This window comes from Callospermophilus lateralis, chromosome 8 (assembly GCF_048772815.1).
Source record: "Callospermophilus lateralis isolate mCalLat2 chromosome 8, mCalLat2.hap1, whole genome shotgun sequence".
NCBI classification, from domain to species: Eukaryota; Metazoa; Chordata; class Mammalia; order Rodentia; family Sciuridae; genus Callospermophilus; species Callospermophilus lateralis.
In genome coordinates this window covers 42,350,542-42,376,932 of record NC_135312.1, presented here as the reverse complement: position 1 = coordinate 42,376,932, position 26,391 = coordinate 42,350,542, and the positions used below count along the sequence as shown (strand labels likewise).

At 40.7% G+C, this 26,391-nt stretch overlaps 1 protein-coding gene across 2 annotated transcripts; it reads right to left on the bottom strand.

The window, feature by feature from the left end:
* Positions 1 to 910: 910 nt before the first annotated feature.
* Positions 911 to 26,150, bottom strand: Rest (RE1 silencing transcription factor). Of its 2 annotated transcripts, none has more exons than XM_076864639.2 (4): positions 25,895 to 26,150; positions 21,839 to 22,742; positions 11,073 to 11,156; positions 911 to 6,753 (listed from the first exon to the last, which is right to left on the bottom strand). In XM_076864639.2, exons 2-4 carry the CDS (start codon positions 22,731 to 22,733, stop codon positions 4,523 to 4,525), a joined length of 3,210 nt encoding a protein of 1,069 aa, XP_076720754.1. In that variant the 5' UTR covers positions 22,734 to 22,742; positions 25,895 to 26,150; the 3' UTR covers positions 911 to 4,522. The 2 variants fall into 2 exon arrangements, with proteins under 2 accessions (XP_076720754.1, XP_076966336.1); XM_077110221.1 differs by lacking the exon at positions 25,895 to 26,150 and adding an exon at positions 24,965 to 24,997.
* Between the last annotated feature and the right edge of the window lie 241 nt (positions 26,151 to 26,391).

The window sequence follows — 26,391 nt, the reverse complement described above, 5'->3', positions numbered from 1 at the left end:
GGTGCTGTTAACTATACATATCTATAATTCCAGCAACTTTAGAGCCTGGGACAGGATGATTCCAAGACCAGCCTGCTAAATTTAGACCCTGTCTCAAAATTTAAATTTTTTCTTTTTTGCTATTAAGGACTCATGGGTGAGGGTGGGGTATGACAGTGAGTAACTCACCAATCCAAATACCAAGTATCTCTTTGCTCATGATTCAGGACTCTCAAGACTACTCCCAGCATCAAGACAAAATACCATCACATTGCCTTGTTGCTTTGCATAGCCAGGGTTTCCTCAACTCACTCTCCCCTCTCTGGACTGCACAAACAAAACCGCCTAATGCCTTAACCTATAGCTTGGACTGTTTCTTTCTACTTCAGGGTAAGCAGAGTCTAAGATGATGATGTATCACCAACCCTGGGGTTTCATTTTTTATTTTTTTAAAATATTTTTAGTTGTAGATGGACACGATACCTTTATTTTTTGTAGTGCTGAGGATCAAAGACAGCACCTCACATGTTCTAGGCAAGACTTTACCACTGAGTTATAACCCCAGCCCCTTCATTTTCTTTTATACATCAAAATGTACTAATCCCAGGCCTGCCACTGAAGAAATATGAACATTTAAACTGTATCCTTACCTGAAGTAGAAAGTGATTACTATGTAAAACCAGTGAAATTTTTTTTTTTGGTTTCTTCCCTACCTCCATTTCCCAAAATACAGCACATCTGATTACAGGTGTTGGACTGCTACCCACAGCACTGTTACTCCACACAATAAAGATTGCATGACCTTTCTCCTACAGCCTTTTCTATCTACAATTTTATCACTTATATTAAGTTTAATTTCTTTGACTCTTATACCAATAATAAACAAAGGCATCATGCTTTTTAAAACTTTATTTCAACATAACTATGCTTACAGAAATACACTCACATTGGTTAATAGAATGCAATTTAAGTTTAACTTATCCTACACAATTTCAACCAAAAACTTGGTACATGGTTTAAGATTTTAAAAAGAATTTGCAATCTGGCTTATTTTTATCTATTACAAATGTATATAAAAGATCCGCCATCAAATGCTGCTAAAGAAAGCAGCAAGAACCTTGAGAAATATACCTTTGGTTTGCCTCAGAAAAATAACACGTATTGCACTGTAAAAGTTTATAAAATTGGTGCAACAAAACATTGTTGTTATGTTACAATGCCAGTTCAGAAAGTTCAGTAACTAATGGATGCAGAAGGGGATGGGAGGGTGCCTATGTACACATGTGGTACTGTAAAAGCTATCTGATTTAATTAACATAGTATGTAGATTATAAATCTACACAAACCAAGATTCAGATAATTTCTTAAATCTGAATTAACACTATCATCTCACTTCATCTGCTGAGGTCAACAATTGAACTTGACACACTGGCTTTAAGTTTTTTTGATATATGCAAAGTAAATTTCCTCCCCCAGCTTTTCAGTCCAGAAGTGACAGTATACTACAGGCAAGGTATTCCTTCCATCTTCAACATTCATGGGGTGACATGTGATGAGGTTAATTGGGGTTTTAATTTGTATCAGCATGCAATGCAAACGGCCCCCAAAGTCAATGACCACATGCCATTATAAGTGACTACTCTAAAAAATAAAATGGCCCTTCTTGGAAGACTAGAGCAAAACATCCAGCTACAGTTATAAGAAGCCTTATCAAAACATTTTAGCTCCTTATGAATGACACCTCAATAAAAATAAAAGTAGCCCCAAATAAGAAGCAGCTCTGATAAAGAGGAAAAATATAACTTAAATATATTGGAAACCAATGGGAATACAGGTTCAAAAATAATTAGACTTTCATGACTACCTAGGATTAGGCTTATAATGCATTCTAGTATTTCAAGTTTACCACTAGTTACTAAATACCAATTTACAAATAACATGTTTATTGTTCCTTTATCAAAAGAGAAAGTTCTAGCTTCAATTCTATTGTGGGGAGGGCACTAGAAAATACAAAGATTCAAACAGTTCCATGCAAATATCACATTTTTCAAATAGAAGAACTCCCAACTGGACCAGAAGTTCCAATTACTAATATATTTTTCATTGAAACAATTTTTAAAAGTACAAATACATGGCATTAAGGTTCAGGACCTAATATAGGCCTGATAATCAAGTCCTTGTTTTCTGGAAGAAAGGCCTCAAGTCCCAATCAATTTCCAGTAACAATGTTTTTACACATCAACTTAATAAGGGGTTTTAATTTCCTTCATATTTTTGTTTTCAGCATTCTAGTCTTAAAGGCTAGATTAGAAATTAGTTCAATTCCCCAGAAGGCAAATTTCTTTCCTTTACAGTATGAAAGAATCCAGAAAGACCTCTTCCCCAAGCAGATTCCCAATCTCTAATCTGTGCTTAAAATGAATCTTTTTCAATATAATGTAAAAGGTAACTTAGGTAAAATGTGCTCATTAACATTAAAAACTAGTTGTTAGGAAGACTTAACTAGCTGTATAATTTAAGGTTTAAAACATAAATATTTGCAGCTTGATCTCCTGCTGACAATGATTGTCGGAGCCTATAATTCAACATTTATAAATTCCCATTCATACACGCCAAACACACCGTTATCACACAACTTACTCATGTCTTGAGAGAATCTTCTTAAAATTCTTTGGCCTCCCAGTCAATTCCAAGTTTGAGCAACTTTTAACTCAAACTTCACTCTCAGATTAACAAGTTTTCCACCCATACATTAATGCTTGTCCTAATCTTTCATGTTGTACTGCCAAAATCTGAAACCTACCTCAAAGAGATCACCAGGTAAAAGAAAATTATCAAAATATTCATGAAGGGGGTTATTTCAAAATAGAACATGGGAGGTTGGAATTCAAGATTCCCTATTGGGATCATACTTTATTTTACTGAAATGAACTCCTAACGTTAATAAAAATCCTATGTTGGATTCTTTCATACTCTCTGGCAAATGGCCAAAGAACCTACAGAACAGTTTTGGAGTACACACCCTTTTTCATACAAAGTGCCCCTACAGGCACATCAGGATAGCTGCAATTCACTTGAGGCCTCACCTGTAGAAGAGGCTGTCATAGGGACAGCCAGGACACCCACTAGTTTGTGGAGATCCCTGAGAAAGTATGATTTTTAAAATCTGGACTGTACTGAAGTTCACCAGCCTTCTTCACTGTATTCACAGGAAGCTGCAGCTGACTTGCCAGAACTCACGCCATCTCTCATTCTAGATTTGCTGTATAATAGCTATGGCTTTGGAATCTCACAAGTGATGTCCCATACAACTTGAAGGAATGATTATGTCTCCTAATTCTAGGTTTGCAATTTCCAAATCTCAGTTACAGTTCTTTATTTAGCTAAGTAGCTACATGGACACCAACCATTTAAGAGAAAAGGTTCTCCCCAAAGATAATATTACAGTTAAGAAGTAACTGTACCATAACAGGCAAAAAAAAATTAAAAAATAATGTAACTGATGGTTGGTATTTGAGATAAAAATGTGTTTTAAAAATGAAAACCTCTTGGTTTATTTATTGCAAAATCAAGAAAGAGAGCTGTGAATTTACTATATTCATTCAAAATAAATAACTTAATGTGAAATACAGATTCTGGCATAGGTATAAGATATGAAAATCATAATGAATGGATTGAACCTGCATGTTTCATTTGCTCACAAACTTGCACACACTATTATTCTGCAAAAAAGACAATTGCAGCAAAGAAAATAAAAACTGCCCTTTTGCAAACAAGCCTAAAAATATTCCTCTGACGAGGCCAAAATAAACATGCATATATATGTATAAAGTGTTACTGCTCAACACAAATGCTATTTCTAGAAAAATATAACTGCATAGGTTAAAAAAAAAAACAAAAAACAAAAACAATGTGCAACATCTTAAGCCATTAAAGCACCAAAAAAAAAAAAAAAAAAAAAAAAAAAAAACACCAAAATCACTGTTTTTATGACAACACAAAATATTGATCAAAACTCAGGAAGTAAATACCTGGACTGATACAATGTCCACTGTTGGGCTAATTTTTCTTCAATTTAAATGTCTTTTTTCATCTCTAAAGAAATCTTAAAGTGCTAACTTTATATAAAGCAGGCAAATTGTTCAAGTAATTTGCTATTAAGCCAATTTTTATAGAGCTAAATAAAAAAGGAAAAGTAAACTAAAGTGATAGAAGACAGACACGGAGAAAAAAAATGACAAGTTGTAAATGGACAAAGCAATAGAATGCTATTATATCATCATGGCCTTCTCATTTCAATTGAACATAAGCTAAATAGATTTAGGTATCTGCTGGTTTTTAGTACACTAACTCCCTTGGATTTGCTAAAATTTATACAACAATCAATAGGTATATATGAAGTCCTAAGGAAAAGGATGCCTCTTAAAAATCAATACTCGACACTAATTAAAGCAATCTTAAAAGGTTTTTCTACTATTATAAATGAATATAAAAATTAATAGCTCTTACAAACTAAGAACTGGAACCTTGTCCCAATCTTTAATTACTCCTGCCCTTTAGCTGCTTTTTCAAGGAAATACACATTAACCAAATGGCGATTGAGGTGTTTGCTGTAATCTTTTTCTTTCCTAAAAGAACGATCACAGAAGATGCAAACAAAATCTCCCTCAGTCCCTTTGCCTGCCAAGGCTTCTTTTGCATCTTTTGTACTAGCTTCTTGTGGAACTGGACGAGCCCCATGCAATCCAGAATCATCACTACCCTCTGACATGTTGTCACTTAGGTCACTTCCATCATGACTGTGGATACCTTCATCTTCATCAATTTCCTGAGACTCATTTACTGCCACAGTAACAGGAGGTGAAGCCAGCACAGTTTGGGACACTGCTTCATGTTCGTCTATTGGTGGGGGAAGAAGCAATGGTGAAACTGGTTCTCCAACTGCTGAGTCTTTATCAGGGAGATTCTCTGCTGGGTTATGATCAGTGTCCATTTCCACTTCACAAAGCATAGCTGAGTCAGTCTGATGCTTATCAGCTAAAGTTTCACCCCCTGGCATACTCAACTTTTGTCCAGAAGATGAAACACTAGTACTAGATTCCTTGGTACAGGAATCGGCTACACTCTTCTCTGCTTCTTCTGTTCCTACTTTCAGAAGAGGGTCTTCTTTGTTTCCTTCACCTTCTGAGAGTAATTTTTGGTCTTCTGACTCCTCCTCTCTTAAGTCTTCCTTTGGCAGTGGTGGTGTTGATGCCAAAAGTTCCTGTGTGCTTTTATTTTCCTTTAGAATCTGGCTATCTTTAACAGGCACTAAGCCTACTTCAATAAGGACTTGCTCCTTACGTGTCATTTCACTCTGCATATTGGACCTTTCCTTTCTGTTATCTTTTCGGGGAGAAGTCTTTTTGGGAATTGGCTCACTGTGAAGAGGAGGATCTATGGGAGGAGACAGCTCCATCTGAGCAGGCTCCTTCTGAACAACTTCCATCTGAACAGATTCCATGTTAACAGGCCCCATCTGAACAGGTTCCATGGGTAGAGGCAACTCTATCTGCAGAGGCCCCTTCTGAACATCCTCTGTAAGAGGAGATTCCATAGGAGAGGGCAGCTCCATCTCAGCAGGCCCCTTCTGAACCTCTTCCATATGAGCAGACTCCACAGGAGTGGGCAGCTCCACGTGAGAAGGCCCCTTGTGAACAACCTCCTCCATGTGGACAGTCTCCATAGGAGGGATCAGCTCCATGTGAGCAGACTCCTGGTGAACCACTTCCACCTGAGCAGGCTCTACTTGAACAAGCCCCTTCTGAACCACCTCCATGTGAGCAGGCTCTTCTTGAACAGGTTCCACGGGTAGAGGCAACTCTATCTGCAGAGGCCCCTTCTGAACATCTTGAACAGGCCCCTTCTGACTAGTCTCCTTTTGAACAGGTTCCTTCTGAGAGGTGTCTTTCTGAGAAGGCTTGCTGCTTTTTTTACTTTGTTTATTTTTTAGGGTTTTCTTCTTTGTATTTTTTTTCACGCAGGTATTTTGTTTTTTATTCTCCTCCTTATTCTCCTCCACTTTGTTATCACCCTTTGGTACTTCCTGACTATTTTTGGATTTACCTTCTATCTTCCTTTTCTTTTTTGTCATAGATTCCTCATCATTCACAGGATCATGCATGGAATGGGCTTCAGTTTCCATCTTCCTTTTGCTTTTCTTGGCTTTACAGGATTTTTCTGAATTATTTCTTGTATGCACATCCATGTCTTTAGCTTCTGTTGCTGACTTGCGAGTTCTGGTAGTGACCTGAATCACTGAAACATTGCTACAAGGTTTTTTCTCTTTTGAAACATTATCTTTTTTCTCCACTTTTAAAGACCTCTCATTTTTCTTTAGAGCTACATCCCCCTTTATTTTCGTTTGCTCTGTTTCTGTTTTTTCATTGGTAGTACTGTTATCAAGTAAGTCAGCCTCTCGCTTTTTGGTTTTCTTTAATTTCACTTTTGACACATCCATTGTTTTATTAGGACAAGTAGGATGCTTAGATTTGAAATGATACTGTAGATTACACTTTTTGGAAGCTGCATAGTCGCATACAGGGCAATTAAACTGCCGTGGGTTCACATGTAGCTCTACATGTTTTTTGAAGTTGCTTCTATCTGCTGTTTTGTAGTCACAGTGGGGGCAATTAAGAGGTTTAGGCCCATTGTGAACCTGTCTTGCATGGCGGGTTACTTCATGTTGATTAGAGGCCACATAACTGCACTGATCACATTTAAATGGCTTCTCACCTAAAGATAAATAAGAGATGTTAGAAGACAGATTAAAACAAATTCAAGATTTAAATATGCTCATAAGAAATTGTACATATAAAATAATCACAAACACTATTGAAAAGAATGTATCATGCACCTTGCATTTACTGTATTTATTTGTACAGCTTTTCTCTATCCCTTGACACTGATTCTCAAACCAATAGAAGAATAAATTAGGCATAAATTATCTGTCCACCATCATCTTCAAAAAATGTTCCATAAAGCTGGGCACAATGGCACATGCCTATAATCTCACTGACTTAGAAGGCTGAGGCAGAATAATCTTAAGTTCAACTTAAGTGAAGGGCTCAGCACCTTGGTGAGACCCTGTTTCAAACTAAAAAATTAAAAAGAGCTGGTGATGTAGTTCAATGGTTAAGTACCCCTGGGTTCAATCCCCAGTACCCCACCCCTCAAAAAAGTTCCATAAAGTTAAGGCTCTGAAGCACCATTAAACAACTGACATTCATCAAGAAATGGAATTACTAGAAAAAACTCAACTGGGAGGGTGGATGTTAATTTTGAGGCAATGTCACTCAAGAGAAAATAATTCTAAACTTTTTTGTTAAGGGAAAACAAATGTATACGGAGTACATTATAAAATTCCCACACATTTCTAAGATAAATCTTGGGAGAAATATCTTTTACTCTGGGAAACACTCCCAAACCCTAAGTACAGAGGTTTTAAAATTCTGCTGTAGCCTAACATAAAGAGGAAAAGGTTTTCTCTTGAAATTTAAACTTTTGTTCATTACGGCAAGAGCTCAGTAAGTTTTACTCAGCATGCTTTCTAATGCCAAAGCTGCTATTTTAAAGTAAAAATATAGCTAAGGTAATTATTCAGAAAACTTCTGTGATTTTTTTCCTCTCTCACCTTTTCTATAAAATGGGCACTTAAAACTAGATACACGAGAAGCCGCATACAAATAGATACTGTAACACAAGCAAACAGTCATAATCATAGATACATACAAAGCCAGAACCACCCCCATAACCCAAATTAAAGGCATAAGAATAACACATTCTACCTGAATACATACCCATCTAGATCACTTTCTAGTAAATATTATCAAATGGTATCCATACCCCACTGGTCCAATGGAATGCATAGTAGAGAAATGGAAATTAACATTTATGAAAATTCATCTCTCAAACATTCTCAAATTCATATCAATCTTATAAGTTTTTCATAAAGCAAAAATTCAGAAATATAGCAAAACCATGTAAATGTTAGGCTTTCCATGATTAGAAAATTATTATATAATACTAAATCACAAAAACACACTTCTCCAGGTATGTCAGATTAGATGTCACTAATTAGACAACTCTTTTTAATGTCAGAATAATGTGGTTTCCACAACATGCTACTCTATAGTTGACCCTATAGGGTCCACTCCAATGAATGATCTAAATGGAGACAACATTTCCTTAACATATGTAGATACAGTTAGGCCAGGTGGGGCATGCCTGAAATCCCACCCACTCTGTAATCCCACCCACTCGAATGGCTGATGCCAAGAAGATACTGGGTTTGAGGCCAGCCTAGGCAATTTAACAAGACCCTGTCTAAATAATTAAAAAAAAATTGCTGGGGATGAATCACATTGGTACAGCACTTGCCTAGCTAGCATACATGTCTGGTTCCATCCCCAGGACATCACAAAAAAAGAGGGAAGAGTTGTTTTCTTGGTTTTATTTTGATACTAGAAATTAAACCAGCGGTACTCACTTTACCAGAGCAACATCCCCCAGCCCCCCCCTTTAAAAAAAAAAAAAAGGTGAAGTGTAGCTCAGTGATGGATCACCCCTGGATTAAACCCCTAGTATCACAAAAAAGAAAAACAAGTAAAATACCAAACATCTGGTAAATTCAAATATATTTGTGTCATGCAAAGATACTAACTCAGCAGGTACACAAGACACCATAAACAGGCAGCAGAAAGCTAATATGGCCTCCTAGGTTAATACTGAAGATTATAATTATAAAATGTAAACTATATAGCCAGATGCAGTGGTGCACACCTATAATCCCAGCAGCTCAGGAGGCTGTTTTAGGAGGATCACGAGTTCAAAACCAACCTGAGCAACTTAATAAGGCCCTAAGCAATTTAGCAAGACCCTTATCTTAGGCTAGGGTTGTGACTCAGTGGTAGAGTGCTCGCCTAGCATGCATCATGAGGTACTGAGTTTGATCCTCAGCACCACATAAAAACAAAATAATGTGTCCACCTAAAACAAAAGATACATAAATAAAAAAATAAATTTTTTTTAAAAGAGCCTTATCCCAAAAATGGGTTGGGGTGGGGCGTGGTGGCACATTCCTATAATCCCAGTGGCTTAGGAGGCTGAAGCAGGAGGACAGTGAATTCAAAGCCAGCCCCAGCAAAAGCCAGGCACTAAGCAACTCAGTGAGACCTCTCTAAATAAAATACAAAATATGGCTGGGGATATAGTGGCTCAGTGACCAAGTGTCCCAAGTTCAATCCCCAGTAAGCCCCTACCCTGCCCAAAATGGGTTGGGCTTGTGGCTCAGTGGTTAAGCACCTAAGTTCAATTCCTATACAAAAAATAAATAAATAAAATAAAGCGATCAACCCTCTATATCTAAAGGTTTTGTATCCATGAATTTAAACAATTCCATATTTAAAGTATATAAGAAAAAGATTATGTATTTACTGAGTAGGTAGACTTTTTCCTGTCATTATTTCCTAAACAATAAAATATACTATCAATTTTTAAAAGACACCATAAACATTTAATGAGTTTATACAAAAAGGACACAAGTGTCATCATCCTAACCCAGTGACCCTTCATCACAATGGGTCCACTAGATGTGGCTTCAGATTAAACACATCCCAAGGTAGATATCAAGCATTTACTTTTCAATTTACAAGTAATACAAAGAAGCTGAACGCAGTGACAGACGACGCCCCTGTAATCCCAGGAACTTCAGAACCTAAGGAAAGAGGATTGCAATTTTGAGGCCAGCCTCAGCAACTTAAGAGACCCTGTCTCAAAAATTGAAAAGGGGTGGGGATGTACCTCACTGGTAGAGGGATGTTAAGTTCAAAAAAAAAAAAAAAAGGGACAGAAGAAAAGCAAAATGACATCATGAGAAAGCAATCAAACATCTAGAAGGGAAGACATTTCACAGGAAAAATGGCCATATTTCTTCAATGCCTTAATATTGCCTTCTGTAAGATGAGAATAGTAGAACTTTACAACATAATAATATTTATAAAGCTAAGATGAATTAACCTATATAAAGCACTTAAACATTTTATGTGTTGGCTAGAGTACAGCTATCCACATGACACAATGTCTACCATTAACCAAGCCTGATATTAAATCCAAGTTACTCTTGGAGAATGAAGTCAGGAAGTGTTCAGAAGTAATAAAACAAAAATTCTGATTAAGGGGCACAACCTGATAGCTCAGATTTAGAAGAACCCAGATGTAGGGGTACATGCTTGTAATCCCAGCTATTTGGGAGGCTGAAGGGGGCCAATCATAACAATGTGGCAAGACTCTGCCTCAAAATAAAAAATAGACTAGGGATGTAGGTCAGTGGTAAAGCATTCCTGACTTCATCCCCCAGTACTACAACAACAAAACAAAACAAAAAATCCTCCTAGAAATATATGCATATAGAAAAAAAAAATTATATTCAGTTTCAGGAGTCCCACCCACAGAATCCAGGTTAACAATCCCCATTTAAAGCCAGACACAGTGGTGTATGCTTGTAATCCCAGCAATTTGGGAGGCTGAGGCAGGAGGATCTCAAGTTCAAGAGCAGCCTCAAAAACTTAGCAAGACCCTGACTCAAAATAATAAAATAAAAAGGGCTGGAGATGTAGCTCACTAATAAAAAGCACCCCTGGATTCAATACACAGTCTCAAAAATACAGCAAATAAGCAAGCAAGCTGGGCATAGTGAAAAAAAACCAGGAGGGTGAGTCAGGAGGACCCTAGAGGATCACCAATTTTGAGGCCAGCCTGGGCAATTTTTGATACCGTCTCAAAATAAATAAAGCTGGGCATGGTGGTGCCTATAGCTTGGGAGGTTAATGCAGGGGATTGTAAGTTTGAGGTAAGCCTCAGCAACTTAGCAAAACCCTGTCTAAAAAAATTTAAAAAAGGGCTGGGGATGACTGTAGCTCAATGGCAAAGCACCCCTAGGATCAATCCCCAATACTAAAAATGATAATAAAAAGAACTTCTTTATAATAGTATTTTCTAACAAAAATAACATCAGCTTACTGAAAATGGTGGGAAAGTTCCCATTTTCTACCAACCTGAATGAGTACGCATATGTCTAGTTAGATGAGTCTTCTGAGAACTTGAATAAGGACAAAGTTCACATTTATATGGGCGTTCTCCTGCAAAACAATAATAATGAACAGTTTTCAAATATAACAAAATAAGTCAAATACATTGTCACTAACAATGTAACAATACTGTAATGAATACTGACCACTATATAATAAAGACTTTTTTCCTCTTATTTCTAGCAGAGCCTCAACTTATCAAACATCATAAATATAAATGGTTCATTTTAGAATTTACTATATATATATTTTAACTTTGCTGACAAACAATACTGTTGGCTTTCTGAATTCTTATAGCCCTTTTCAATTTTTAGTGAATATATATATCCCATCCCCCATACCACTGAGTCACATCCCCAGCCCTTTTTGTCTTATTTTGAGACAGAGTCTTGCTAAATTGCTGAGGCTGGCCTCAAACTTCCAATATTCTCCTGTCTCAGTCTCCTAAATCACTGGGATTGTTGGTATGAGCCACCACACCTGGCACAATGTCAAATATTATTACATTAAAAACTAAACTATTATCTGACTAATGTATCGAAAAATATTTAACAAGAATTATTCTTCTGCCAGGTATGGTGGCACACACCTATAATCCCAGCAACTACAGACGCTGAGGCAGGAGGACTGCAGGTGCAAGTCCAGCCTCAGCAACTTAGTGAGGCCCTAAGCAATTCATCGAGACCCTGTTTCAATATAGAAAATAAAGAGGGGTGGGGATGTGGCTCCATAGTTGAGTGCCCCTGGGTTCAATAGCATGGTGGCGCATGTCTGAAATCCGAGTCTCAGGAGGCTAGTGAAGGAGGATAGTAAGTTCAAGGTAACCTCAGCAACTCAAAGAGAACCTGCCCCCCAAAATAAATAAATAGATAGATAGCTGGGAGTGTAGCTTGGTGGTAGAGCAAATACATTGTCACTAACAATGTAACAATATTCACTACTGACCACTATATAACAAAGACACTTTTCCTCCTCTTTTCTAGCAATTGAACCTAGGGTTCATTTCCCAGCACCAAAAACAAAAAGAAAAAAATTCTACTCAAATATTCTGATGCTACTAGTTGGGTACTTTTTCTGATCCTTATAAATGATGAATCTACCATTCGAAATCACTGGCTTAAAACAATAATATTCAAGTGAGGATGAGCTTGCTTTAAACTAAAAATGCATGTGGTGATCGTTACATTTATAACACAGCTATGTCACCAATTCTGAAAGAAATTATAAAGTCAGAACTGAAGTTAAGAGCCCAGTGACTTATCATTAAAGAATTTAATACTTGCTGGGTGCAGTGGCACACACCTGTAATCCCACAATTTGGGAGGCTGATGCAGGAGGATCACAAATTCCAGGCCAGCCTCAGCAACTTAGCAAGCCCTTAAGCAACATAGTGAGACTCTTATCTCAAAACAACAACCAAAAAACCCCCACAACAATGGGCTGGGGATATGGCTCAGTGGTTACACACTCTTGCATTCAATCCCCAGTACCAATAATAATAGTAATTTAATACTCCCTGCACATGGTGGCCTATGCCTGTAATTCCAGCTATTCAGGGGACTAAGGCAGAATGATTGAGTCAAGTCCAGCCTTGAACAACTTAGTGAGACCCCACCTCAAAATAAAATAAAATGGGCTGGGATTGAAGATCAGAGGTAGAGAATTGCCTAACATGTGCAAGGCCTTACGATCAATCCGCAACACAGGGAGGAGGGTGGGGGATGTGGGCTATTCAGGGCAGTGGCCCATACCTGTGATCCCAGTGTTTTAGGAGGCTAAGGTACAAGGATCTCAAGTTTGAGACCAGCCTCAGCAATGTAATGAAACCCTGGGCAACTTGGCAATACCCAGCCTTAAAATAATTAGGACTGGGAATATAGCTTAGAGATAAAAATGTGGCTGGATTCAATCCCCAGTATAAAGAAAAATTGTTTTCATTAGCCTCAGGATAATAATTATGATCTTAGGCAAATTACTTAGGAGCCCAATTTCCAGTTTCCTCATGTATAAAAATGTCAGAAGCTTCATTCCCATTATAGTGGTGTTTTTTGATTGTTTCTTTGCATTCTTGGGGATTGAACCTAGGGGCACTCCACCACTGGGCTGCATCGCCAGCCCTTCTTAGGCAGGTTCTCACTAAATTGCTGAGGCTGGCCTAAAACTTGTGAGCGATCCTCTTGCCTCAGCATCCTAGGTTCCTGAGATTACATGTACCAACCAGCAAAGCTATTTTGAGAATTTGGATATTATATGTACAGCATCTAACACTGTACTTCGCACATGTGAAGCCCTAAATAACTATCCGTTATTGAGCCTGTGAGGCACAGTTCAGTGTTTGAGCACTTCCTTGGTATGCAGAGGCCCTGGGTTCCATCCCCAGAATGGAGGGAGGGGGATATCAGTTATTAACTTTGCCTACACAACAAAAACAGGACAAGGAAAAGATGGCATGAAACTAAAAATGGAAATGGACAAAAAACATGTTCCTAGTGACCATTCCATTGTAATTAGCTAGTAGGCTGGAGAATACATGGGTGGATGCTTAAGAGGGTGGGTGGACTGACTACTGCAGAGATGGATGAACAGAACCTTTGGTTATCAATCCACAATGGTTATCAATGCCCCTGGGGTATACTTGTCTACCTAAATGAGATGGCTAGAACTCTCATCTGAAGGAAAGAAGCAATGCCCACTTCATCCTAATGAGTTTTTCATTTGCATTGGAGCTCCTGATCCCTTCCAGCGCTTCCCAAGCCCCTGGATTCTCTCTTTGCTCCTTTACTTCTATAAGCAATACATATTCACTTATTGATCATCCACTCAATAAAAAGGCCAGAAGCCACAGGTCATGGGCGCTTTTGCCTGTGTGCATGGGGGGCCTGTGTGCATTTTCAGATATGGAAACCGAAGCTCAGAAACAAGCAGCCTATATGCTGTACAGATGGGTTCACTATTTTCCCTAAGCCCAGAATGGGCCGAGGACCATCAGGCTTCCACACCTAAGCTGTTCTGCAAAATGCCAGGCCCCCACATGGAGGACCCCATAAGGTGGAAACAGTCATCTCTCGCCAGAACTTCCCATCAAGGTCTCCACAACTGACTACCCCACACCCCATCCCCCTATAGCTCTTGATTCCAGGGAAGAATTAAGATAGTTTAAAAAATGTTAATGTATTCTACATAGATATATAAATAGCCAAAGCATGTGAAGAAATGCATATCAATAGAAAAGAAAATCAAAACCACAAGATAGATATCCAAGTGCAATGGCACATACCTATAACCCCAGCAACCAAGGAGGCTGAGGCAGGAGGAGCACACGTTGGAGGCCAGCCTCTGCTACCTAGCCAGGCCCTGGCCCTTGGCATGTTACTAAGACCCTGTCTCAAAATAAAAAAATAAAAAGGGCTGTGGATATGGCTCTGTGGTAAAGTGCCCCAAGGTTAAATCCCCAGCGCCAAAAACAAATGAAAAAAAAAAAAAACGCAAAAATGAAGATTTCATTCTTACAAGAATAGGCTAAAACCAGAAATACAAAAATTTGTTGTTTTTTTGTTTGTTTGTTTGTTTTACCCCTGATAGTACCAGGGATAGAACTCAGGGGAGCTCTATTGTGGAGCTACATCCTCAGTCCTTTTTTTTTTTTTTTTTTAATAGATACATTTTCTTTATACCTTGTATTTATTTATTTTTATGTGCAGCTGAGGATTGAATCCAGTGCCTCAACATACTAGGCAAGCGCTCTACACAGAGCTATAATCCCAGCCCCTGGTTTTTTTCCCCTTTTTGATAAAATAGGGTTTCCTTTAAAAAACTGTCCAGACTGGCCTAGAAATTGTGGGATCCTCCTGCCTCAGTCTCCTGAGTTGCTGGGATTAGGAGTACACCACCAAACCTAGGTTAACATTACTGGAGAGTTTTAGAATATAAAGAAATTGGAGATCTCATTCACTGCAAGGCCATTTTGGAAAACAGCTTGGCAATTCCTGAAAGGATAAATGCCAACAAAAACAAATAACATACAGTACTGCAGTTCCACTCTTAGGTATAACCTAAGAGAAATACAAAACTATCCACACAAAACTTATACATGTATAATATGTTCATAGCAGTATTATTCCTAATAGCCAAAAGAAATGAAACTTAAAAAATATTCACCAACTGATGTATAGATAACAAAATGCCATGTACTCTTATAAATTGGGAATGTAACTCAGTGGTACAGCATAAGCTAAGAATATGCATGCCAAGACTATTCCTCTCCAGTACTGTTAAAAGAAAAAAACAATTAAAAATAGTCAAGAGCTATGTTGCACACCTATAATCCCAGCACTCCAGAGGCTGAGGAAGGAAGATTCCAGTTGGAGGTCAACCTGGGCAACTTTAAAAAGGGATGGGGATATAGCTTAGTGGCAAAGCATCCTTGGGTTCAATCCTCAGTACCAAAGTGTAGTAGTAATAGTAATAGTAATAATACGGACAATAGAACTGTGAAGTAGCTTTGCGACACATGCATTGGCCACAGGTTCAATTCCCTATAATGCTTTTTTGAAAAAAGAAAAAAGATTTAATTATTATCCTCAAGTGATCTTTCATGTTAATCTATAAAGATGTTTTCTTTTTCTGTTAGCTTTGTTTTGAATTACATCTTTTTTTAAATATTTACATCCCAAACAGTTCCCTAAATTACTGAGGTTGGCCTCAAATTTGCAATACTCCCCTGCCAAGAGGCTGGGATTATAAACTTGCACCACCCCACCCCGGGCTTTTTTTTTCCCTACTGGGCACTGAACCTAGGGGTACTTTACCAAAGAGCTACAGCCCCAGCCCCCCTCACTTTTTTGGGGGGATAGGGTCTTGCTAAATTGCCCACGCTGGCCTTGTATTTGCAATGCTCCTGGCCTCAGCCTCCCAAGTCACTAGAACTTTTAAGTCATTTCTAATATAGAAGAATATGGATACTGTACAATTGCATAAACTAAACATAACTCTTCTAGAGCTAGGGCATGGTGGGACATACCTATAATCCCAGTGAACCCAAAGCAAGGCTGAGGCAGGAGGATTTCTAGTTTTCAGTCAGTCTCAGCAAGTTAGTAAGGCCCTAGGCAACTTAATGAGACCCTGTCTCAAAATAAAAATAAGGGCTGGGGATGTAGCTCAGTGGTTAAGTGCCTCTAGGTCAATCAACAGTACCAAAAAACCAACAACAAAAGCCTACTCTTCTAGAAAGCTTAGTTAAGCACTGATTTTTCAGTCACACACACGGAACAAATAAGTTACCTTTTAAGTTAGAACTTGTAAACTGGTTAAATATCATAAAATTCAATTCCCAGTACAACCCCCACTCAAAAAAAAAAAAAAGCAAAATTAACAGTTTTCACGTAAGAGGTCAGTTTAAACAAAAAGTAATCCCTAGTTGTCCTCCCCACCACAATGATAATTACCTGTAGAATGAGATTTCTGACCTTCTATGTGACCTCAGGCACAGCATTCAAATCTATGGTTTTCACTATAAACATGACTATTACCATATAGTGTTCCCCAATGGAATGTTCAAGATTAGCATAGGAAAAAGGGCCCAACCCTGTGCACTCAGTGAGAATGGTATAAATTCATTAAGTCAATCTGAGAACTAGGCTACCTAATAGTACAGAGGAAATAAATGATTCCAGCACTCATTTTCTGTCTACTCTAGATGAATTTTTTATAAACATACTTTGAGAATGATACATTTCATACAATATACTCTCAGAATTTATATAATCAAACTATTATCCTTTAATTTATGTATTAAACTAAAAAAATGTAAAAAAGAAAGAAAAGTAAAAGAAAAAAAGAAAAGTACCATGGAGGAAGAGATCACAATGAAAGTAAATATGAGGGGAGGGGAAAATCACTTTTCTCCTTTTGCAGTACTTTTTAACCCAGGGAGACTATAGACCTCACTAAGACCCCGGAGTCATTTTATTTTTGAGACAAGAGTTTCACTGAAATGCTAAGGCTGAAAAAAAAAAAAAAATGAATTAATTAATTAAATAAATAAATTGATGAGTTTGGCCTCCAACTTGGGATCCTGGTCTCAGTCTTCCCATCACTGGAATTATAGACACATGCCACAAACTACCAGGAAAAAAAAAAAGTCACTATTAAAAAAAAAAAAAGGCAAGATGTTCCAGTGACTCAGGAGGCTGAGACAAGAGGACTCCAGGTTTGAAGGCCAACCTTAGTTACTAGAAGTGACCCTGTCTCACTCAAATAGGCGCGGAGGTGGGGGCGGAAAGACCAAGGGTGTACTTCAGTTGTAGAGACCACTGGGTTAAATATCCAGGATCCCCCTACAGAAACTGAAGTTAAGTCAGGTGCAGTGGTGCCTTGCTATAACCCCAACTATTAGAAGGATAAGGCAGGAGGATGACAAGTTGGAGACCAGTCTCAACAATTTAGAAGACCCTATTTCAGAAAAGAAATTAAAAGGACTGGAAACGTAGCACAGTGGTAAAACCCCTGACTCAATCCTCAGAACTGCACCTTCCTCAAAAAAAAAAAAATATAAAAAGGGGAAACCGTTACAGGTGATACAGTACATGCATAAAATACAGTAATTACAAATTAGTCATCATGGCTGGGGATGAGGACCTGGGTTCAATCCCCAGTACCGCCAAAACAAAAAACAAGAAACACACACCAACAGCAAAACTTCCTGTTCTCTCCTTATTCCATTTTTTTGCCTGTCTAAAACTGCTCTTACATCAACAAAGTTAAATTTGCTGTTTTATATTTTATTTATATCTTTATATTTTAAAAATATGTATTTAAAAATTTTTATTTTTAGCTTTTGGGGGAAATTGTCAAAATTGTTTGGTATCCCAACATCTCTAAGGTTAGTCATTACCTGTGGGATCAACATTATCAGTTTTTGCTTGTTCTTTTAAGAAGGGTCTTGCTATGTTGCCCTGGCTGACCTGAAACTTCTCTGGCTTCAATGATCCTCCCTCCTGAGTAGCTTGGACTATAAGTGCACTCTATAGATAAACAATCTTAAATTAGAATCTGAAGTTCCAGAAAAACTGTTAAATGAATATGAAGTACTTATGAATGAAGTATATACAGTATTTGGGTTTAAAGGTGAGGGGCTGGGGGTGTAGCTCAGTGGTATAGTGCTTGCTCAGCTAATGTGAGGGCCTGAGTTCAATTCCCAGTACTACAAAAAGATTGATTGTAGATGAGGTTAGTTTAGTCTAACCCTTTGTCTAATACATACCGGTAAGTGATGAATGGAGTAAGATTCCCAAATAACTTCCCTCCCCTATAGTATGTATTTTTGTAATGTTTGAACTTCACATTTATTCATTCATTTATTCATGGTACTGGGGATTGAACCTAGGTGTGCTTAACCACTGAGCCACATGCCCAGTCTTTAATTTTTACTTTATTTTTGTGGTGCTGGGGATTGAACTCAAGGGCTTGCGCATGCAAGGTAAGCACTCTACCAACTGAGCTATATCCCCAGCCCTTAATTTTTATTTTAAGACAGGGTCTCACCAAGTTGCAAGGGCCTCACTCACCACTGGCCTCGAACTTGCAATACTCCTGTCTCAGTCTCCCAAGTTGCTAGTATTACAGGTGGACGCCACCACACCCAGCTGAACTTTACTTTTGAATGGAATGGTTCAAAGCGTGGTGACATCACAGCTTACAACAAATTTCAAAGACTAGAAAATTTTTCCTGGACTACATTTTAAAGCTTTCAACACATCTGCTGGGGCCTGGAAATCTTTGAGGTCCTTCTTGCATTGGAATTTCTGTGGCTTTTGTTATTGGTACTGGGGACTGAACCCAGGGTGCTCTACAAATGAGTTAATCTCCAGCCCTTTTTTCCTTTTTGTGAGGCAGGGTTTCTTTATGTTGCAGAAGCTGGCTTAGAATTTAAGAGTCTCCTGCCTCAGCCTCCCAAGTCCCTGAATTACTGTATGAGTCACCCACCATTATGGCATCCACAGCCCTTATTTTGGCACAGGGGCTGGCTAAATTGTCCAGGCTGGCCTAGAAATTGCAACCCTCTTGCCTCAGCCTTCAGAGGAATTACTAGCAAGTATCACTGGGCACATGGAATTGTAATTGTAATGGAATTTCACCTGCAAGTTTTAATTAAACCCCATTTTACCTATGGGATTCTGTTGTGTGGGGTGCTAACCCTTACAAAGAAAACCTGATATAGACAACACCCCACAGCCCCTTTTCATCTCTTATCCAAAGAGTACAATACTAGGTTACTCTTTATCCATTTTGTTCAGACCAGTCATCAGGCCTCAAAACAGAAATGTAAAAGTTAAACAACAAAAAGAAAAGGGAAGGAAGAATGTGAAAATTAACTACCAATAGTGAAAGACATTTTTTTAATGTCATTTTTAAAAACATGGAGACCCCACAGTAAGCTGGGCACAGTGGTGCACACCTATAATCTCAGTAGCTCAGGAGGCTGAGGCAGGAGAATCACAAGTTTAAAGTCAGCCTCAGCAATTTCAGCAATTTAGTGAGGCCCTAAGCATTTTATCGAGATTGTTTAAAAAAAATATAAAATAAAAAGGGCTGGGAATGTGGCTCAGTGGTTAAGCCTTTGTGTTCAATAGCCAGTATTAAAAAACATGAAAAAGACAAGGCATGTAGCTTACTGGTAAACACCCCTGGTTCAATCCTCAGTACAAAAAAAAAAAAAAAAGAAGTGAATAATTTGAGCCAGCCTATAATCTCAACTACCTGAAGAGTTAGCAGGAGGATTCCAAGTTTGAGGTATGGGCAAATTAGCAAAACTTTTTCTCAAAATAAAAAGGGTGTTGAGGATGCAGTTCAGTGCATGTGTGAGGCCCCAAATTCAATACCCTGTACAAGGGAGGGAGGGAGGGAGAGAATAAAGAAGAGAGGACAGGAAGGAGAATAATCAACAGTGTTGGAGAGAAATGGGAAGTGACTGCTAAAGATGAGGGTTTGAAAGAAGTCCTAAAACTGACTATTTTGGGTGATGGCTGCACAACTCTGAATACACTAAAACCTGTTGAATTCAACTCTCTACCGTAATATATTAATTCAGGTTATTAGTGAATATATTCCAAAAAGTGACCACTTAAAAAAAAAACTCAAACATGCCAAATGTGACAAAATAGTGAAAACCATTGAGAGTAGATAACGGGTACATACTTCTTAGCATTTTCTTTACTTCTGAGGAGTCTGAAATGTTTTTCCTTTTTGGCTGGAAATTGAATCCAGGGATGTTTTATCATTGAGCTACATCCCCAGTTGCTTTTGTTTTTTTGAGACACAGTCTTGCTAAGTTAACAAGGAGACTGGCCTTGAACTGTAATCCTCCAGCCTCAGCCTCCCAAGTAGCTGGGATTACAGGCATGTGGCCACTCCCCTGACAACTTTTCATATTTTTAAGAAAGTTCAACACTTCTTAGTGCTAGGGATCAAATCCAGGACCTCAGGCATACCAAGTAAGCACGTGCTATACCTAGTTACACCTAGTTATACCAGTGGCTGGGAAGGTAACATCAGAGATTTAACCCAAGAGTACCCCACCACTGAATACACTCCCAGCCCATTTTATTTTTTATTTTAAGACTGGGTCCAAGTTGTCCAGCTGGCCTGTAACTTGCCATCCTCCACCCTTAGCCTCCCCAGTCACTGGTGATTATAGGAATGCACCACCACCCCTGGAGAACCTCCTTAATTCTTGATAGAGTTGTACTTAGGGACTAGAAATGTTCTCTTATCCTGAATGCATTAGAACATGGTAAATATAACTGTTTCTGAAACAAAAAAATAGTTCTATATCCACATTTGTTTTCTTAGGAAAATGATTTCAATCAGAAATCTCATACATCTTTTAAAAACTAATTTCTCACTAGACATGGTCACGCACACCTGAAATCCCAGGGATTTGGGAAGCTGAGACAGGAGAATTGCAAGTTCTAGGCCAGCCTGGACAACTCAGCAAGACCCTATCTCAAAATAAAAAACTCCAGGGAGGCTGAGGCAGGAGGATCACAAGTTCAAAGCCAACCTCAGCAATTCAGCAAGGCCCTAAGCAACTATGGCTCAGTGGTAAGTGACCCTGGGTTCAATCCCCGCCTCCCCTCAAGGCTGGGGATGTTGCTTAGTGTTAGAGCACTCTTGGGGGCTCAATCATTAGAATCTCAAGCAAACAAACAAACAAAACCTAACTTCTTATATTTCATGGTTTTAGGGAGAATTTTCTAGGTTTTTTTGTTCTGCTTTTATTGGTACAAGGGATTCAACCAAGGACTTGATGCCATGTTAGACAAGTGCTCTATATCCCCAGCCTCTAATTTCTCACATTCTGATATTTTCGGAATAAAGACAAGTTGTTCCACTTAGGAACTCAATACCACAAACCAAATGCTTTTACAAGTGAGGTTTTTGTTAAATGCTGCTATGGAAGATTAATTATTGGATTTTCCTTTTGTATAAACCCTCAAGTCTTTTATGAAACTATGCTACATCTTAGCTGTGTTCAATGTCACATACATACATCTACAAACTTAAAAGCAGTCTAATTTAGGGAAATAGTTTTTAGAATATAAATAATTTGTCCAAGGTTGCAAACAGAGGAAATGATGCAACCTGCAACCCTTTTCTGAAGCACTATTTAGCAGACCATCAAATTGGAAATCAGAAACAAGAGTTAAATTTATGGCCTAGAAAACGTCTCTTACCTGTATGAGTTCGAACATGCTGAACGTAATTGTTTTTTCTGTCTGAAAAATAGTTGCATTTACCACATGTGTATACTTTCCTTGGAAAATGGTTTCTTAAGTGTTTCCTCCAGTGATACTCGCTTACTGTTGTGTAAGTGCAAATGATGCACTTGTAGACTCGCTCGTTATCTCCAGCTCTTGTGTGGTGTTTCAGGTGTGCAGTATAGTGATCATATCTATTGGTATTGTAGCCACAGCGGTCACAGCGAATGGGGCCCTTAGAGAAATCTCCCTCTTCAGCAGTGGAAGAGCCAGATTCTCTGGCTTTTGCTTGCTTCTCTGCACTTTCTTCCACAAAAAACTTCTTGGCACTATGAACTCTGATATGATGCACAAATTGTTCTTCAGATTCTGCTTCATATTGGCATGGCTTACAGCGAAAGGGTTTGGTCTTCAAGTTCTTGCATTTGTCCTCTGCTCCAGGTGTTTCATTAGGAAGATCTTTATTTGAGCTGTAAATTTCTGGGGCAGCTGATGCCTCAAATACAGGCTGTGGTTCTACAACACTGACTTCCAAACTTCTCAGTTCCATGTTTTCGAGTCCATTAGGTTCACCTTTTATTTCAGGAGATTCCTCAAGTCCTTCTCCATCACTATCTGAAAAGTTGTTATCCCCAACAGGCATCAATTCTGCCATCTGTCTTTCTTCACCAACCAGGTAATCACAGCAGCTGCCATTCACTTCCCCAGTTAAGGCCACGTTTGCTAGCATGATAAGCTGAGGAGCAGCCAGTTCAGCTTTGGAGAGGTCATGCAAGTCATACATGTCGTTGGGCAAGGCCATGCCAATGTTGCCACTGCCGGTGAACAGCCCTCCTCCTCCAGAAGACTGCCCCATCACCTGGGTAGCCATAACTGTATTCTGAATTAGGAACAACAACAACAAAAAAGAACACAAGAGCAACAGTTTAAGCACAATGCTTAGGAGCCTAAAACCAAAGCATCATTCTAATTCTGCTCTTTTTTTTTTTTTTGAGGGGGGGTGGGGAGATATAGTACTGGGGGATTGAATCCTAGGGTGCTTTATCACACTGAGCTACATTCCCAGTGAGACTGGGTCCCATAAAGTTTTAATTTTATTATTTAATACTGTCCATTTGCTTTTTCTGAGACTGGATCCGGCTAAATTGCTTGGGTCCTCCCTAAATTTCCGAGGCTGGCCTGGAACTTGTAATCCTCCTGCCTCAGCCTCCCAAGTGGCTATGACCCCCAAAGTTCTAATTCTTCCTAACTGAAAACTACATAGTTCTCAATATAATCTCCAAAACTCAATGAGTTTTGATAACTTCTAAAAACAAACCTTAAAATAGTTTTGTTAATTCCCAATCCTCTTACTTGAGTCACACACACAAACTTCCTCTACCCCTAAAGAAAATTCTGGGGGCTGGGGATGTGGCTCAAGCGGTAGCACACTCGCCTGGCATGGGTGCGGCCCGGGTTCGATCCTCAGCACCACATACAAAGATGTTGTGTCTGCCAAAAACTAAAATGTAAATAAAATATTTAAAAAAAAAAAAAAAGAAAGAAAGAAAAAGAAAATTCTGCCAATTGTTTAACATAATTCATTCATCAACTAGGTCTACCACTGACAGGCAAGTACACTTTTTTTTCCTGGTGGTGGTGGGGAAACCTACAATCATTTTTTAAAAATTATTTTTATTGTAGGTGGACACAATACCTTTATTTTGTTTGTTTATTTTTATGTGGTGCTGAGAATCGAACCCAGTGCCCCAAGCGTGCCAGGCAAATGCTCTACCACTGAGGCACAACGCCAGCACCCTACACTCATTTTTAATGTTAATTAAAAACTGTTTAAGCTCAGTGTTGGTGGCATATGCCTGTAAAAACAACTACTCAGGACTTAAGGCAAGAGAATCACAGGTATGACACCCTCTCAAAATAAAATGAAAAAGAGTTAAATTTATGGCCTAGAAAACGTCTCTTACCTGTATGAGTTCGAACATGCTGAACGTAGTTCAGTGGTAGAGCACTTACCCAACATGTGTAGTGCCCTATGTCTGATTCCCACTATAGGGGAAAAAAATATATTTTTAAAAACCCAACACACTAGTAGTAAACTATTTTCCTTCCAACTTTCCTCTTCAATACTTCAATGGCCTGAATTAGAAAGCCAAGAAATTAACAAGCCATTCTGTGCATGTATAAGTACACAAGTCTGGAAGGAAGCCTATAATAACTGGTCAATTTAATTGAATTTCATGTGAACGCAACTAACTTCAAAAAGAAGAAAAAAAAACTGTGAGACAGTACCACTTAGTCTCAATTTTTTGATGACTCCCCACATTTAAAAGCGGAAAAAAAGTATGGGCCTCTTTTCCTATGAAAAGGGAAGTTTGGTTTATTCGAAACTTCACAAATGAAGGTTAACATTTTTTTTTCAAACCCCCTAATAAAACAATCGCACAACTCAACGCCACAATCAGCAACTTTCTTCCATTGTGCTTGACTTGGCCTACTTGCCCAGTGGAAGCCATTACAAGATCACCTTCCTGAAAACAAGTTGGGTTTTTAAATGATCTTAACCAAGTTACTTTCCAGTCTAAAAGGTGCTAGTCTCCAGCCCGTGTCTTTCTGCAAATCAGAAAAAGCAAAGACACAGAACTAAATAATAAAGTTAAACCGAAACATAAAAAGCAATCCATTCCACCCAAGTGTATAAACCCGTTTAGTTATTTGCACCAACAAAAGTTGGACTCAAATGCCATCACAGAAAACGGAGGGCAAAAGCAGTTCCAAGGCTTAACAGCGCAAGCTATTCGGAAATTTAACCCAACATCGACCTTCCAGATTCCCCAACCCACCCTACCCACGACTCTTACAGGAATTTTAACATTTGTCAGGAAGACCGTTTGGGCACTCACTGCCTGAAAGCCCAACGTGTTGCACGAAATTCCTATGTGCTGCTGCCACCGGCGCCTGCCTCGGCGGCGGCATTCCTAACTGAAATAGGCATTCGGCCATTTTCTCAAAATACCAAACACAAAGCAGCTCTCTGCAAACTCGGGAGCTCTCGCTTCCTCACCGCTCCGCCCGCTCCCTGCACACATTCGCCCACCAACTCACCGGGGTTGCCCCCACCGCTCGTCCTGAACCTCTTCCTGTGCTCCCCCAATTCAAACGGTGGAGGTGAGCAAACTCGGGGCTCCGATCCCCAACTGAGTCCTTCCCGAGAGAGCCAGCCCCCTCCGCGGCCCACGGGCCCGAGTCCGGGAAAAGGGCGGAAAGTTACCGTGTGGCCGGCGCCCGAGCTCCGCCGACCGCCGGGCTCGCCCTCTGCGGAGGCTCCGCGGGCGCCCTCCGCAGGCGCGGACCCGAGAGCGAGGGGGCCCCACGCGGGCCGCCCCCGCGCCCCGGAAGTTTGCTAACTTCACTCCCCCACGGCGCCCGGCGGGACAAGCGCCCCGGCCCTGCCAGCGCGGGCGGCCGGGCGCGCAGGGCCGCGTCTCGGGGCAGTCGGAGCGCAGAAATCGCTGTCCAGCCCGCTGGCGGCACCGCCCGAGCCCGGGGGCTGACTCAACCCGCCCCGCCGCACTCAACGGCGCCTTCCGGCGAAGCGACAGGCTGGGGGAGGGGGCCCAGAGGGCGGCGGGCCGGCGCGGGGCTGCGGCGGGACCCGGAGGCTGGAGATCAGGAGGAAGTTTCAGGACTAGGGCCCCGAGCAGCTCCGCTCTTGGCCTGAAAGTCTAGACTGGCGGGGCGTGCGGGCCCGCGCGGAAGCGGCGGCCTTCCTCAAATGGGGAGGGGGTCCCGGAGACGTGCAGCTCTCTATCAACGCCCCCGGCCCAGCCCCGGGCCGCCGCCGTGTAACCCGATCCCACTCGGCCGCCCGCCCCCGCCCGGCGCGGCGGCCGTCGCCGGAGCCACAGTATCTGCAAATCAGCCCTGGACAGCGCCTCGCTCCGCGTCCTTCCGCGCCCTCCCCCTCCCGCGGCCGCCGCTGCCGCCCGGCCCTCCCCCACCCCGGACGAGACCCCAGCCCCGCGCCGCGCTTACCGGTCTTCCTTGGAGAGGGGGAACTGGCGACCCGGCGTCGCCACCCCTCCGCCGACTACTTTTCTTTGTTGTTGGAGTTTTAGGGGAGGGGGGAGGGGTGGAAAAAGTTGGGCGCTTGGGCTGTCGAGGCCCTTAAAGGCCAGGAGCGGGGCTGCAGAAAGTGCTCAGGCCGCCAGCCCTCGCCCAGCCGTCCGGGCTGCCGCCGGGGTCTGGGGCCAGGGGCCTCGGCGGCGCTTGGCCTGCTGCTGCGCCGCGAGCTCGCGGGAGCCGCACATTCCAGCACAGGACGCTGTGCCGCGCACCAGCCCGCGCCGCCGCCGCCCGCCTGCGGAACACGCCCCCTCCGCCGCCCGCGCGTGCCCGCGGGACACGCCCCCTCTGCCGTTCGCGCGCGTGGCCGCTAGGCGCGCCCCGCCCCTCGGAGAAGGGCAGAGCTCCTGGCTTGGGTCGGGTAGCTAGGGGAGCGCCCAGGGGGGAGCCGCACCTAATCCACCAGG